Source organism: Oncorhynchus mykiss, chromosome 17, assembly GCF_013265735.2.
Source record: "Oncorhynchus mykiss isolate Arlee chromosome 17, USDA_OmykA_1.1, whole genome shotgun sequence".
NCBI classification, from domain to species: domain Eukaryota; kingdom Metazoa; phylum Chordata; class Actinopteri; order Salmoniformes; family Salmonidae; genus Oncorhynchus; species Oncorhynchus mykiss.
Window position 1 is genome coordinate 66,495,802 of NC_048581.1, and position 17,125 is coordinate 66,512,926.

A 17,125-nucleotide genomic window follows, 5' to 3' on the forward strand; every position below is an offset into this window, starting at 1 on the left:
GCAGCCCCCCCTGGAACCGCTACTGTTTTATCACCCCAACTGACAAATTAGGGGATCTGATCCACATCTTACAGCCATTAGTTCCAGGCTACCTGTCCCTATAAAGCTAGCTAGCTGTCTCCTGATCTGAGCACCACACTCTCTGTGCTGCCCATTCTGCATCTGAAATAAAACACTCATTCCGAACTGGACCAGGCAGTGGAGTCCTTCCACAGACTATTAAGAACAGAAAAGAGCGTCACTTGTGTCTATCCTTCAGAGGTATGGGCCAGGTGGATGGGGGGGGGGGGGGGGGGGGGGGGGTCTGTTGAGCGAGGGAGGGAGGGCTGACGCTGTAAATGCTGTAAATCAGTGTAAATCCTCTCCTTCTCACACTTGAAATGAATTCTCTTCTATTTAGGCTGAGGTTCCCACCTCTGCTGAGGAGGCTCATCTGAGCGGCGCTTAGCAAATCTGACACATAGATTCCCTTTCATTCCCAATAAACATTCTAGATGTAGCTATTATAGTTAGAGGAATCTAATAAGGTATAAGCGTATCCTTTTATGCAGTGTAGAAATCAATTTGGCAAGACGTTTTCCTCTCTAACTGGAGAGTGTGCTAAGCGTCCGATGCCAACCGCAAAACAGAGAGAAGAGGATCCTGCTTTGTTTGTCTCTGTGGTGCCCTCTCTCTGATCTCTGAGGCCTCTGTGGAGACACTGAAAAAAGAAGAGATCCCAGCACTTCCTTATAGTCCCACAGGAAATATTATTGACACTTTATTATATATATATATATAAATGCTATATATACAAAAGTATGTGGACACCCTTTCAAATTTGTGGATTTGGCTATTTCAGCCACAGCCATTGCTGACAGGTGTATAAAATCGAGCACACAGTCATGCAATCTCCATAGACAAACATTGGCAGTAGATTGGCTATACTGAAGAGCTCAGTGACATTCAACGTGACAGTGTCATAGGATGCCACCTTTCCAACAAGTCAGTTTGTCAAATTTCTGCCCTGTTAGAGCTGTCCTGGTCAACTTCTATGAGCAACTTCGGCTCTTCTGTGAAGTGGTAGGCCACACAAGCTCACAGAATGGGACCGCCAAGTGCTGAAACGCGTAGCGCATAAAAATCGTCTGTGGTCGGTTGCAACACTCACTACCGAGTTCCAAACTGCCTCTGGTAACTTCAGCACAATAACTGTTCATTAGGGGCTTCATGAAATGGGTTTTCATGGCAGAACAGCCACACACAAACCTAAGATGTGCAATGCCAAGCGTCAGCTGGAGTGGTGTAAAACTCGTTGCCATTGGACTCTGGAGCTGTGGAAACATTCTCTGGAGTCCGATGGACAAATCTGGTTTAAGCAGATGCCAGGAGAATGCTACCTGCCCCAATGCATAGTGCAAATAAGGTCCATAGTTTGGTGGAGGAGTAATAATGGTCTGGGGCTGTTTTTCATGATTCGGACTAGGCCCCTTAGTTCCAGTTCCCATTTCAGCATGACAGTGCCCCCATGCACAAAGCGAGGTCAATACAGAAATGGTTTGTAGAGATCGGTGTGGAAGAACTTGACTGGCCTGCAGAGGGCCCTGACCTCAACCCCATCAAACACCTTTGCGATGAATTGGAATGCTGACAGGGAGCCAGACCTAATCGCCCAACATTAGTTCCCAATCTCACTAATCCTCTTGTTGCTTAATGGTAGCAAGTCCTCGCAGCAATGTTCCAACATCTAGTGGAAAGTCTTTCCAGAAGAGTGGAGGCTTTTATCGCAGCAAAGGAGGAACCAACTCCATATTAATGCCCATGATTTTAGAATGAGATGTTCAACAAGCAGGTGTCCACATACTTTTATATATAAATATATAACTCAGGCAGACAGGCATAGAGGCATTCAGTTACTGTTCAATTGAACATTAAAATGGGCCAAACTGGTGACCTAAGCGACTTTGAGCGTGGTATGATCGTCGGTGCCTGGAGCGCCCGTTCCAGTATCTCAGAAACGTCCGGCCTGCTGGGCTTTTCATGCACAACAATGTCTAGGGTTTACTGAGAATGGCGTGACAAGCAAAAAACATCCAGTCAGCTGCAGTTCTGTGGGCAAAAACAGCTCGTTGATGAGAGGTCGAAGGAGAATGGCAAGAATCGTGCAAGCTAACAGGCGAGCCACAAACAGACAAATCACAGTGCAGTATAACAGTAGTGTGCAGAACGGCATCTCAGAATGCACAACTCATTGGTTTTTGTCACAGATGGGCTATTGCAGCAGATGACCACACCGGGTTCCACTCCTGTCAGCTAAAACCAAGAAGAAGCACTGGACAATTGAGGAGTAGAAAAACAGTGCCTGGTCCGACGAATGACGGTTCCTGTTGCGTCATGCTGATGGCCGAGTCTGGATTTAGCGTAAGCAGCATGAGTCCATGGCCCCATCCTGCCTGCAGTTCAGGGAGACGGTGGTGGTGTAATGGTGTGGGGAATGTTTTCCTGGCACACGTTAGGTCCCTTGATACCAATTGATCAACGTTTGAACACCATGCCCTGAAGATTTCAGGCTGTTCTGGAGGCAAAGGAGGGACCGACCCAGTATTAGATGGCTGTACCTAATACTAACTGGCCACTGAGTGTATATTCCTTTAATTTAGTTTAGGATAAACATAATGATGCTATAGAGATGTGAAATAGAGATTAAATAGAGATTTACTAGGTTGTTGTCCCACAAGGTGATTACCAATGGCAGGAGAGAACGGCATAGTAGGATTCACTAGTAACAATGGCAGAGCCCACCTAATCCAACAGTCATCCATGTTCCCACCAGTCTGGTTTTATGTCAGTTCCATAAAGGAATAAATAGGGGTTATGTAGATTGTGGAGGAGAAATTGTTGCAATACATCTGTGTGAATGTTCTAACAGTTTCTTATTATTAGAAATGAAATGACTTTCCTTCAGTCCCTCTGTATTCCTGATACTTATCGAGCTAATCCCACTCTCCTCTCAAATTCTCACTCCCAGCTACTCTAATTAGCATAGTGCCAGTCTGGCAGGCAGTGAGGCAGGCAGGCATAGAGAGAAACAGCAATAGCTAGTGAGGGTGGGTAGTACGTGGTATAAAACCGATGAGGATTTCTATGTTGTTTCGCCTCTTTGCACTACTGTGTTCGTTGTCTGTTTGTGGAGTGCGCCATTGAAAATACATGAGAAGGAGGTTCGTCCTTGTTTTTGTGGCACATTGTTCACTTTGTAGAAGGTGCACATGTGGCACCGTTGGCTTAAGAAACATATCATTCTGACAATAACTCCCTTTCAAAAACGCTCTTCACGATTGTCTGAAATTAAATGAAGACGATTAGATTCTATTTGAGACAAAGGACATTTTAGGAAGGGTTTGAATGCAATGTAATGTCATGCATTGCAGTGTTGTGTTAGTGTTATCGAGGATCAGTGATTACCGAATCAGATCCTCAGCTCTATAGATTCCATTGTGTTATGTTTATTATCGAGTGAGGCCAAGAGAAACGGTGGAATACAGACACAGGCAAATGCCACTCTCTCAGATAAGAGATTACACTAAAGGATATGTATATGCCACATCAAAGCTATATCAAAGCAACTGTTGTTAACACCTATCTCTCCCCACCTTCACTTCACTAGACCCGCAGACATGTTTTCAGGACCTTCAACTTGCCTGACATTCGTTCCAACCTTCATGTCCCCCAACCCCCTCTACAGTCCCTGCCACCCCCTCCATGTCTGTGCTCAGCTCAGCTCAGTAGCTCAACTGCTTTAAAGCGGGTCTCTTTTTGTCTCCCAGGCTCCAGTAAGCTCTAGTCCTAGGAGATGTGGTGGTTCCCCAGGTTTTCTACCTTCCCCCACCCTCCAACTTCCTCCAGTATCTTGCAGGGATTCACACATAGTCCATGTTAGCCCCAGTATAGAGGAAGCCAGGCAACCAGCAAACCTCTTACACTGACAAAACAAAACAGGACTGACATGGATGCTGTAGATGCAGACTTTGAGGTACATATGGAGGGAGACATGGAGGAGGGATGAAGCTCTCTCTCTCTCTGTAGTGTAGAGGAATTAAACCGGATTGGGGAGAGCAGAGGAGAATCTGTCATCCAAGGTGACTTTGTGATCGGGTTCCAGAGTACAGCTTCAAATCCTCCTCAGCTGCAGGCTGTGTGTGTGTGTGTGTGTGTGTGTGTGTGTGTGTGTCTGACGCACGCCTTCCTAACAGACCTAGATTGAAATACATGTATATTTTGGCATTTGTTTTTTAAATACTTAAGGACAGATCTACATTCACTGGGGGGGAGGGTGGTCCAAAATAGGGGAGGGTTGTCAAACTTAATATTTTGTTTTGTGGAATTTCATGTGGTTTTTATTGGGCACAGGGGAGGGCATTTTTCCCCTGGTTTACATTCACTCATCTGCTCGTATTTTCCCTATAAACAATGGCCTGACTTACTTTTGATATTACCTTAATAAAGGTAATTTCTGAAGGTTTGTTATGGTGTGGCTATTATTAAGTTTTAACTACTGCAAGGCTATGATATGAAGGCAGTCCGCCCCAGCGCTCCAACTGACTCCGACAGTTCTACTTGAGGTGAGGAAGAATGTTTCAGGCCTGCCAGAGTTACTCCCATAATCTAACAATATAATGCTTATCTTTATACAAAATATTTAGATAGAAAATTGCCTAGAAGGCCAGCATCCCGGAGTCGCCTCTTCACTGTTGACATTGAGACTGGTGTTTTGCTGGTACTATTTAATGAAGCTGCCAGTTGAGGACTTGTGAGGTGTCTGTTTCTCAAACTAGACACTATAATGTACTTGTCCTCTTGCTCAGTTGTGCACCGGGGCCGTCCACTCCTCTTTCTATTCTGGTTAGGGCCAGTTTGCGCTGTTCTATGAAGGCAGTAGTAAACAGAGTTGTACGAGATCTTCAGTTTCTTGGCAATTTCTCACATGGAATAGCCTTCATTTCTCAGAACAAATATAGACTGACGAGTTTCAGAAGAAAGGTCTTTGTTTCTGGCCATTTTGAGCCTGTAATCGAATCCATAAATGCTTCTGCTCCAGATACTCAACTAGTCTAAAGAAGGTCAGTTTTATTGCTTATTTAATCAGGACAACAGTTTTCAGCTGTGCTAACATAATTGCAAAAGGGTTTTATAATGATCAATTAGCCATTTAAAATACATTTGGATTAGATAACACAACGTGCCATTGGGACACAGGAATGATGGTTGCTGATAATGGGCCGCTGTACGCCTGTGTAGATATTCCATTAAAATCTGCTGTTTCCAGCTACAATAGTCATTTACAACATTAACAATGTCTACACTGTATTTCTGATCAATTTGATGTCATTTTAATGGACAAAAAATGTGCTTTTCTTTCAAAAACAAGGACATTTCTAGGTGAGCCCAAACTTTTGAACGGTAGTGTATATAAAAATATTCATATCATACAGTGGACACCTAAGCCTATAGGTCTATGCTTGCAATTCCCTGATACATTAAGTTCCCGACTCTCCTACAGCTGAACTGTGAGGTGGACAATTATTGTAGCATAAAAAACAAAAAACAAAATTTGCTATAGTTTTGCATATGCTACACACCGACACACAAGGAATAGTGTTTTTGTAATTTGTTATAGCTGTTTTTAAGGACATGTAAATGTGTCTCAATTTGGCCAACATCCCTCGTTTTTGATGGCGCTGGCTGCCCCAGGTTGGATCTGAATGCATATGGATGTTCCTTAAATTTCTCAAATGTACGGGACATTAAAATCTTCCCTGTCATGTTGTCTAGCGCCAAATCCTCCTAAAGGAAATCCTGAAATGGCATATTGTTTACATGATATTCACATGAAACCTAGCTATAGACACACTACAGACTCTGGCAAGTGCGCTAGTCCAGCGTCACTTTGATTATGCCTGCACATCATGGTTCACCAGCAGCCCCAAACATCTAAAGTATACGCTACCAGCTAAACAAGCTTGTAAAAATTGTACTTAAAGTCTCCCCTCATACTCATCTGGAGGTTGAGCATGTTTTCGTATCTGTAATGTGTCTGTATCTATATAATTGTATTTATGTAAAAATAGGGGCCACAATGGAAATAAGTCCCCGACTTTATTGTACAATCCCGGTCACTTAAAAAAATCTTTGAGTATATATGTATTTTTTTAAACGGACAAATAAAGTCAATCAATCCAAACTGTGCAGCAGCCAATAGATGAATGGAAAGAGACGTCTGTTACAAAACACCAACAAGTTTAATGACATTCAGAGATTGTCAAGCCAAGCCTTTGGTACTGGAGAAGCCTACAAGGTAGGGAGGGATGTATTTTCTGTTTGTGGAGATTGACATAGTCTATTTATTGTGGTGTTGAAAACACAAACCATGATATTGAAGGGCCTGAAGTCGGTATGCTTTGTTTATTGGGTGTGTGGTGCTTTGGCACAGAAACCTGTTGGAGAGGAATTCTTTGCGTATATTTGAAATAATGATCATTATAGCATCAAAATGTTGACAATCTGATTCCCCCCTAGCTCATCATTGTCTGCAGCCGGCTCTGATCCTAATGTATTGAAACAGGCAGGGAGAGTGAGCTTGTCTGTTGTGGTCGGCAAACACTCAACCTTCTGGCCGTAGCCATGTGTGGCATCGACTGTGCCACAAAAGCAAGTCCATATCCACGATTAGAAACACAGGGTCGCTACAGTTATTGTTATTTATGGTCATAAACATTATTTTGAGTTCATTCTATGGGGGGAGGGTGGATATTTTTCAGTACAAGGGGAGGGTCATGTGAATTTGTATTTCCTTTTTTTTATGACACCTACCTCTATTGGAAGTATTTTCAAATACTTTTCTTTAAAGAGTCTACTATTTGAGTATTTTCAAATACCTGGGTTAAATGCATGGGAGTATATTTGAGTCAGTGTATGAGTATTTTCAAATACATTCCAATATTTAACGACTTGTCTGTTCAAATGAAAAATATTTAAATGCTTACTTCCAAATGTCTTTGAAAGTAATTAGAAATACCCTAAGTAGAATTTGGACCCAGGTCTTGTGTGTGTGTTTATCTCAGAGTCTTCTGCTTTACACCCATGGCTGCTGAAGTAAAACATTCCATCTCCTCTGAAGCAGCACTGACGCATGACCCCCTCTCGCCCAACAATACGGTATTGACCTGGGCACATTGGGCCCAATGTTTGCCAGCTTTAACTCGATAGGGCTGCAGCCTTTGGCATTTTAGTTGACTTGAGTAGATCGGCGTCGTGGCGGGCTCGTTCAAAGCCTCAGAGTAAATTCACTTAGACAGATGCTCTTCACAGGCTCCCCTCTCATTAAGGTAGAAGGGTGGCTATGGAGACCACAGGGCAGGGGAGGGAGATGTTGAGACATCTCCATACACCACTCTTAACTACATCCTATTATGTATTTATATACTGACATGAGGATGAGAGGGACATTCTATCAGGAAATTGTGTGAATTATGTATCTGAGGACTTCATAAGACAAGAGTTTGGTAATGTGTTTTGGTGAGAGAGCAAAATGGAAAAAGAGAGAACAAAACAGAGTATTAGAAAGAGAAAAGTGAAGTGAAGGAACAAGACAAGAGGAAGTGGCAAAGGCATTTCTGTGTGTTTTGTGTATGGCATGATGGAACACCTCCTGCCTGTGGCTAGGCTGACAGAAAAATAAGGACGTTTAAAGAGGGGTGGGGTGAGTTTCAGAGGTTGGAGGTGAGGGTGGCACTGCAGGGCCAGGTGATTTGGCGTCTCTGGAAGAAAGGGGTGTATCCCCATGCCCATCCCGGGAAGCAGGAAGCTGTTTGTCTAGCCCCAGCGGGAAATCAGCAGCTCCAGCTCAGAACCAGTACCACGCTCCACTACATCCCAATAGCAGTCATATCAGTGGGGGCACCAGGGGAGCCCTGAGCCCTCGCAGTGCTTTATTTGGTCTGGAAGAGTTTGTTTGTTGAATGGGAAGTGTGAGGAAATGATCTGCTTCCAGAAGAGGCTCCCTGTTGGTTGGGGTTAGAAGTTGAGAGGCTTGATTCATGCGAGTGCTTGTACAGTGGGGTATTTTGACATCTCAGTCACTTTTTTATCACATGAGACGCTCTTGATGAAATTGAAACTAGATGCAGACATGATTAAGGCCTAAGAGATACAGTGCGTTGTATAACACACAATTCAAACCGAGATCTCTCTTTTTGTGATTGAGAGATCTCTGTGTATGTGAGTTTATGTGTAGCATATGTTTGTGTTCAGGAGAAGGAGAGGCCCCAATAGCAGTGAGTGTGTCCCTGTGTTACTCCCTTGAAAGTTAGGCTCTTTAAGAGCTGTTTAAAAGGGACGCCCCCTCTTTGTGCCCAGTGTTCTGCCTGGCGTATGGAAGCCCTTTTGTCCAATCCTTTCATCTGGCTTCACAATAGGCCAGGCCGTTTGAAACACAACAGCAGATGAACTGCGCTGACAGTGTATTAAACTCTGATGAATTGCCAGTGCGAGGCATAGATCAGTGTCCTTCAACCTTTAGCACATACTGGGCCCAGGCCCTGTCTTGGTTAAATGGAACAGGTTGCTGGCTGTATGGCTGCTCTTTTCAAAAGGCCTGATTATATTCATGTTTTGTTGAAGCAGAAGCCTTTTTAAAATGTGTAAATCACTGCAGTTTAAAAGGAGCCTCTTTAGTCTCTCCCATTCAGGGAGTTGACATTGTGAATTTGTGGTTGAAAGTTGATAATGGTGTTGGACATTTTGTGTGCATTTCGGTACAATTCTACATTTGATTTAGATATCTTAAGAAGACTAAGATCTACAGGATGAGCTATTTACATGCTAGACTGTACAAAGGAATATTCATTTATGTTTTGTGTCGATTACAAATAAACTGCTAAATCCATCCACCTTTTATAATATAATTGAAATAATTCACTTGGTATTTATTTGCAATTGCATGTATCTGATTAAAAGAAAGAGAGATAAGAGACAGAGATAAACAGAGAGAGAGAGAGAGAGAGAGAGAGAGAGAGAGTAAGAGTGTGTGTGTACTGTTGTAGTGGCATTCTTTATGGCCTCCCTCCAAATGTCTAATAGTTTCACAAACATACTTGAGATGTCTGATGCTGCTGCTTGTGGCCCCTACCTCTGACCCCTTAATGACTTCTTCCATCTGAAGAGGGCTTAGGGCAGCTTGTTGACACAGATCACAGCTTCAGCCACTTAAGAAGAAAAACAGGGACAGACCACTGAGCCTCCATGCTGGCTCTGGCTCCGGCTCCCACAGGGACTAGCTAGCTTCTCCACCACAACCACCACCACTTCTCACACAGGCAGATGAATCACAGCTGGCAGGACCACACAGTAAATTCATTTGGAGCATTCCGAGAATCGTATATTCTAGTATGCACAACCTAGGGGTTGCTGAGAGAAAGTGCTTAACTCTTACAGACGGTTTATCATAGAGGAGCAAACCTGAGGGGAAGTACCTCTCTTTCTCTTTCTCTTTCTCTTTCTCTCTCTCTCTCTCTCTCTCTCTCTCTCTCTCTCTCTCTCTCTCTCTCTCTCTCTCTCTCTCTCTCTCTCTCTCTCTCTCTCTCTCTCTCTCTCTCTCTCTCTCTGGCTCTCTTGTTCTGTAGTTTGTCCTCTCCATATCGTCCTCATCTGTGTTTTTCCCTCCAGGTGTGGTTCAGCAACAGAAGGGCCAGATGGCGCAAGCAGGCAGGAGCCAATCAGCTGGCTGCCTTCAACCACCTGTTACCTGGAGGCTTCCCGCCCACGGGGATGCCCAGTCTACCTACCTACCAGCTACCTGAGTCCTCGTACCCCGGCACTACACTGTCACAGGGTAAGACACGTACACACACATTCGCACACCCTCACACACAAGCCTCCACATCTGCTTAATCCTGAGGCTGTTTCAGGTTCAAATGTTTGTTTATATGGTTGTGTTTTCATCTTATCTAGGTAGCACTTGAGCCATCATATAGCAGTTATATGCTCCGTATAGGATCCATACAGGCAGTCGTTAAGTCTTTGTTACATGATGACAGGGAAACAGCAGGTTTTGTCGGAGTTTGCTACCAATTACAAGAGCAGAATACTTCTAACTGACATAAAGCACATGAAAAAGAGACACATGGTGTCTGAGGCACAAGCCACTAAAACATGACAATTTCAAAAGGTATTTTTTGAGTCATTTTCAAATACAACATTTGTATCTCTTTTAGTGGTTAGTTTTGGGGCATAAGTCTCTAAAGGCTGGGGTGTGTAAATCATTTTTCAGGGTTGTGAACAAGGCTGAACTTTATGTGTGCAGTGTATTTGGTTGTGGTTCTCTTGTCTCACATCCTCACTCAGTGTTGTTGTTATTGCTTCAGATGGCAGCAGTACGTTGCATCGGCCCCAGCCCCTGCCTCCGTCCTCAATGCACCAGGGAGGACTCTCTGATGGCAGCTCCGCCTACGGCCTCTCGTCCAATCGCCACAGCTTCTCCAGCTACTCAGACAGCTTCATGAGCCAATCAGCGGCCAGCAATCACATGAACCCGGTCAGCAACGGCCTCTCCCCACAGGTCAGTTCAAGGCCAAGGGCACGTCTCCCTATTTCTTCCGTCTCACCTCTTTTGATGAATGAATGATCGAATTACATTTTCTTTGTCTATAAAATTGCCTGTTGGCAACCCATCTCTTACGGGATTAATTGACACATGAACAAACATTGCAATGATTCACAGTGATAATTCACGTTGATAATTCTTCCGGTGTTCTGCGCAGTGTGAATATAATGGGTGAAAAAAATCCCTACATTTTAGTAGATAAGGTTATCCAAGCAGTAACAATAATTGATGTGTACCATAAGCCATGGCCGTGGGAAGATGTTTTAGGTTGGGGGTGCTGAGGAGTATTTATCTCCGCTAATACAGGACTAATAAAGGACCAGTTCACAAATTTTGTGGTATATTGTTATTTTCATAATTTTTTTCACTTATGAGTGTATTTCTTTATTTTTATCAGGGGGTATTGCAGCACCCTCAGCACCCTCACTTCCTGAGGCCTTGCCGTAAGCTACAAAAAGTAACATTTTTACAAAAAAAATCTGATATAGACATGGTATTACCATCTGACCATTGAAATGATTCAATGACCCAAGGTTTAAATTATGTATATAATTGCAATTTGCTGAACCAGAAGCAACTAATAAGTAATACTGTATGTCGATCCATGGTCTTTTCTTCTAGCTTCTAAAGATCTGGGTTTTCATTGGCTCATGTAAATTGCTATAATGTTAAAACAATTGGATTAACATCAACAAATTAAAAGTAATCTTGATAGAGGCACATCTGCTCCAAAACAGCAGTTTCCACTTTCCTGGGACACCAAAATCTTACTCAGAACATGAGAAACACATGTGAATAAAAATAATTAGCTAAAGCTTAGAAATGTAGGCGCTAAATCTTCTACAAGTAATTGTTTGGAGTTGGTAGATCTTAGTACTATGTTATTCCATTCATCTTGTATCACTGTTCTTCAGCTCCCAGCCTGTACTGTGTCTATCTGTAGCTACAGAGCTACTGTAGGCTTGTAGAGGAGGGGCTGTGAATATGTGGGTGGCTGTGTAGGGCTACTCTGCTGCCCTCCATGGCCTCCTAACCCTCCCAGTCATGCTGCTTCCCCTTCCCTCCTCTCCTCTCCTCTCTGCTCGGCCCTCCACACACAGTGAAAATACTGTGGAGCATTAGGCAGAGTAATTAGATGCGCTGCTGTCCTAATTGGGGTTTGAATCAATAGGAGGCATTAGATTCCCCTCTAACCGAGCAATCCTCTTCTGTCATATAAAATGCAATTGCTTTGCCTGTGTGTGTGTGTGTGTGTGTGTGTGTGTGTGTGTGTGTGTGTGTGTGTGTGTGTGTGTGTGTGTGTGTGTGTGTGTGTGTGTGTGTGTGTGTGTGTGTGTGTGTGCGTGCGTGCGTGCGTGCGTCTGTGTCTGTGTCTGTGTGTTTGGTTTTACTATCCTTGTGGGGACCAGAAGTCCTCACAAAGATAGTTAAACAAGGAACATTTGTGGGGACATTTCGCCATTCCCCACAAGGAAAAAGGCAATTTCAGGCTTAGGGGTTAGGTTTAGGGTTAAGGTTAGAATTAGGGTTAGGGGTTAGGTTTAGGGTTAGGGTTAGGAGTTAGGTTAGCGGTTAGCGGTTAAGGTTAGGGTTACGGTTTAGGGTTAGGTTTAGGGTTAGCTTTAGGGTTAGTGGTTAGTAAAAATGATTTTTAATGGGAATCCTTTGTTTTGTCCCTAAAAGGATAGTAAAACAAACGTGTGTTTGGTGTGTTTCTGAAAAGCTGGGGATTCCATGTTATCCTCTTTGGGCACCTCCACTAATAAGCATTTAAAACACTACTCTATGGAAGGGGTTGAGCCTTATGTAGCACAGAATGGGAAACATTTGTAGTGATGCAAATCGTGTCTGAGAAGTGAGTTATACACAATTACCCATCAATACTGGCCAGTCTTGCCCACCCTCGCCAACAAGATGTGGTTAACAAGCAGAAAATAAGATTGAAATGGTGTGTAAAGAGTTGAAAATGAATTTCAATGCTGCATTTGTCCACAATTACCCCCTCGTTCAGACGTGTTTTATTAGGATTTTTTTCTTCTTCAAATATTTCTCAAAGCAGATTGGAAACATTCTTGGTATTACCCCTCTTTCTTCAGAGAATAAATAATTAAGGATTTTGGTGACAAAACAGAGATTTTCTCTCCTGCTGGAGCGTCGGAGGATAACATGGAGGCTCACAGCGTGTTTGATTGTTAATCATGGCACAGGGGCTTTAAGTGCTAATGCTCTCACTGCAGACCTGCAGAAAACACCAGGAACATGGAATGCTTTTTCCATTAATGGCTCTCCAGTACTTAATACGGGCTGACGATACAGCAGCTCTCTCCCTTTCTTCCTAGGCATTCCACTATGTGTTTGGATAATACATGTTTCCTGTTTAGCACTGGGGATTAGGACCTTGGATAATCGAAGAAACAGGATTTTCAATATTCAATTAGTCTATAAAGTGGGTCTGAATTTTTCAAAATATTGAACCAGAAGAAAATATATTTTTTTGTAATTAATTTTAAGCTAAATGTGAGTTATTGTATTGTATTAGTTGTTATATTTGTGGTGAAGTAAATAGTATTTAGCAGTGATGTTTATAACAGGAAAACATGTGGCTTTTCTATCACTCTTTCACTGTGGGGAGATGGATGTTCTCTGACAGAGGAATCAGAGATCACACTCCCTCAATGTCCTGCTGATGTAGTAAGTGCTCACACACATACACACACACACACACACACACACACACACACACACACACACACACACACACACACACACACACACACACACACACACACACACACACACACACACACACAAACACAAACAAATCTACCACCACACACACTTACAAACACACAACTCAGCCTGTCTAACTCTATCTATCTGTAGTTTAATAGATGTCGTGTCCAGTTCATTCAGGCAACTCATCTGGAATGTTAGAGATTTGTTGTTGACATAGATTTAGTTTGACATAGATTGAGACTGTGATTTTTTATTAGGTTGTTTATATACTGTATGTTTTCACTATCCTGTCTTCCTCTCCTCTATGTAATGGAAAAACTATACAAATAGACTCTCCATCATGATGGAAATGAGAATTTTATATTGTGGTTTTTCAGACAGCATCTGTCCGGAGGTGATATGCCTGTGTGTTGGTATGTGTGAGCTATTTTCTCTAGTGTCTGGTATTGATGGGCTACCCTTTACTGGTAAAGATTGACAAAAATTCTGTGATTCCCAGTAAATGGGCTGCGGTGGCCAACTGCCAAGTTTATAATGGAATCCTGCTGCGTTCAGCATTGCCGACAGGTCCTCGCACCCATCCCAATCCCATAACCTTTCCCGACAGCGCACATTTTCCCATTACGGCCGCTGGAAAAGCCATCCGCACCGGCACTGGGGTTGTTGTCGTGTGGGATATAAATTTGGTTGGTTTGCGAGAGAGAGGCGCAAGCTATGTCTGGGGTGGGGAGGTGGGTTAAGCTGTGCTTGGCTGGGCTAGAGGTATAAGCACAGAGATGTTGTATTGGTCCTGTTTCATCTAGTGTCACAGCAGGTGTTGGATAGAGGAAAGGCCAGGAGTATGAGGTGGAGGCAGGGAGCAGAAATATCAGCAGTGGCTGAAAACATTATTATTGCTTTTTTGATGGAGAAATATTTCTGTGTGTCAATCAACTGGCACTCTTTTGGTTTGAAGACCTGATAGGATTTCTTTCACAACAGATATTTCCCAAACTAATCTGAAACATTGTATTTTAGAAGTCTAAATGACCCTAAATACCCACAATAGCTAGGTTTCCATCCAATTGGTGAATATTCTTAAATCATTTATATCTAAAAATCTGCATTTTCCCACCCTGAGATGTTTCCCTCAAATGAAATAGTTGCAGATGAGAAACTGTTCGTGATGACGAAGTAACACATATAAGAACTTTGCTTTTAAATTCCCATGGATCTAATAAAAAATGCAAGTTAAATGGGTTTCCATCGCATTATTCCACTCACAAAAAATGTTGCGTTATATAGCAAGTGTGTCTACTCTTGTATTGGCACGTGCTCTCTAGCCAACAGCTCTATCTGCACACTGTTGGCTAGAGAGCACCTGATCAGATTATTATTATGGAAAAAAGGGCCAGATTATTTTGATTTGTCATCTACATTACTTGCATAAAACAGTTGGATGGAAACTTGCATAGTGACATATAAACAACTAGTTGTTTCAAGATAAATATACAAATCTGTGCTTTTGTCTCCGTAACCAAGTTTTCCATGCTGTGACGAAAGCTTCTGTTGCGATTCCTTTCACAGTGCCTTAAATAACAGTAATTGGGCAAATAGTTAAGGCATGTGATTGAAGAACTCATTACCAACAATTTAGCTCGACACATGTCCTTCTCTCTGCTCTCCATTCCTTAAAAACAAAATTACTTAGAGCACAATAAATACAATTGTACATTTGTCCTAATAAAATGTAGCCTTGCGTTTGTTCTAATTGTTCCAAGTTCGAACAGTTGATCTGTTACACATTTTAAGCACAGGTAGTTGCATTGTATTTACAGAGCCTGCTGTACCTGGTTATGGCATGGTGAAACAGCAGCACTGTAAAAGGAAACATATCCAAAGCTGAGGTGGTCTACATCCTCCCCAGAAACAATGTCACGTCATATACAACTCTATGGCCACTATCTTCAAATAAGCCTTTGAAGCCCTGGTTATTCTTGGGAGATGTGTTCTTTGGCAGCCGTTTTGGCTAAATTCCTTTTTATTGCATGACAGGGACACCTGCTGGGAGAGGGGAGAAAACAACTGCTGCTCATGAGGCTCCAGCAGTACCAAGAGCTAGAGTTGGAGTTTGTGTTCAAACCCTACAAGGGAAGAAGCCCGCTGTAATGAAATACAAACATTGCAACGTTTTTAGACAAATCCCAGGGATATTGAAGTTGAGGATAACACACAGAGGGACACGATGCATTGTCTCAGAGTGAAATAACAGAAATCCATGTAGGAAAAAACGGCTACAAGTCAGTCTATCAACCACACTCAGGTGTACTGGGCTGTTGATCATAGCACATCTTAAAACCACATTTCTGTACCTCCAACAATTATTACTGTGAATAAATGATGAATAGACATTTTGGACCTTTTTGATTAAACCTGGAATGGATCAAACAGGTCCACACACAAGAGAACTGATAGGGAAAAATACAACTATTAAACATGACATCAAATTCAAGGCTTCTATGTGTTAGGAAGGAGTCTGAGCAATAGCTTGAAAAAAATAACCTACAGTAGCAGTCAAAAGTTTGGACACACCTACTCATTCCATGGTTTTTCTTTATTTTCACTATTTTCTACATTGTAGAATGATAGTGAAGACATCAAAACTATGAAATAACACATATGGAATCATGTAGTAACCAAAAAAGTGTTAAACAAGTTAAACAAATCTAAATATTTTTTATATTTTAGATTATTCAAAGTAGCCACCTTTAGCCTTGATGACAGCTTTGCACACTCTTGACATTCTCTCAACCAGCTTCACATGGAATGCTTATCCAACAGTCTTCAAGGAGTTCCCACATATGCTGAGCACTTGTTGGCTGCTTTCCCTTCATTCTGCGGTCCAACTCACCCCAAACCATCTCAATTGGGTTGAGGTTGGGTGTATGTGGAGGCCAGGTCATCTGATGCAGCACTCCATCACTCTACTTCTTGGTAAAATAGCCTTTACACTGCCTGGAGGTGTGTTGGGTCAATGTCCTGTTGAAAAACAAATAATAGTCCCACTAAGCGCAAACCAGATGGGATGGCATATCGTTGCCGAATGCTGTTAAGTCTGCCTTGAATTCTAAATAAATCACTGACACTGTCACCAGCAAAGCACCCCCACACTATCACACCTCCTCCGCCCTGCTTCACGGTGGGAACCACACATGCGGAGATCAATCGTTCACCTACTCTGCGTCTCACAAAGACACAGCGGTAGGAACCAAATATCCCAAATTTGGACTCAGTTGATGTTGAGATGTGTCTGTTACTTGAACTCTGTGAAGCATTTATTTGGGATGCAATGTCTGAGGCTGGTAACTCTAATGAACTTATCCTCTGCAGCAGAAGTAACTCTGGGCCTTCCTTTCCTGTCGTGGTCCTCATGAGAGCCAGTTTCATCATAGCGCTTGATGATTTTTGCTACTGCACTTGAAGAAACTTCCAAAGTTCTTTACATTTTCCGGAATGACTTACCTTCATGTCTTAAAGTAATGATGGACTGTCATTTCTCTTTGCTTATTTGAGCTGTTCTTGCCATAATATGGACTTGGTCTTTTACCAAATAGGGCTATCTTCTGTATACCACCCCTACCTTGTCACAACACAACTGATTGGCTCAAACACATTAAGAAGGAAATAAGTTCCACAAATTAACTTTTAACAAGGCACACCTGTTAATAGAAATGCATTCCAGGTGACTACCACATGAAGCTGTTTGAGAGA

General features: G+C 42.6%; 1 protein-coding gene across 8 annotated transcripts in view; it reads left to right on the forward strand.

Annotated features, from left to right (window-relative positions):
- pax7a (paired box 7a) overlaps window positions 1-17,125 on the forward strand; it is a 62,153-nt gene that overhangs the window by 30,347 nt on the left and 14,681 nt on the right. For all 8 annotated transcript variants that reach the window (XM_036947909.1, XM_036947910.1, XM_036947911.1 and 5 more), the window contains exons 6-7: window positions 9,703-9,868; window positions 10,401-10,594. In XM_036947909.1, coding sequence (XP_036803804.1) covers window positions 9,703-9,868; window positions 10,401-10,594 — 360 coding nt within the window. The remainder of the gene's footprint in view (window positions 1-9,702; window positions 9,869-10,400; window positions 10,595-17,125) is intronic.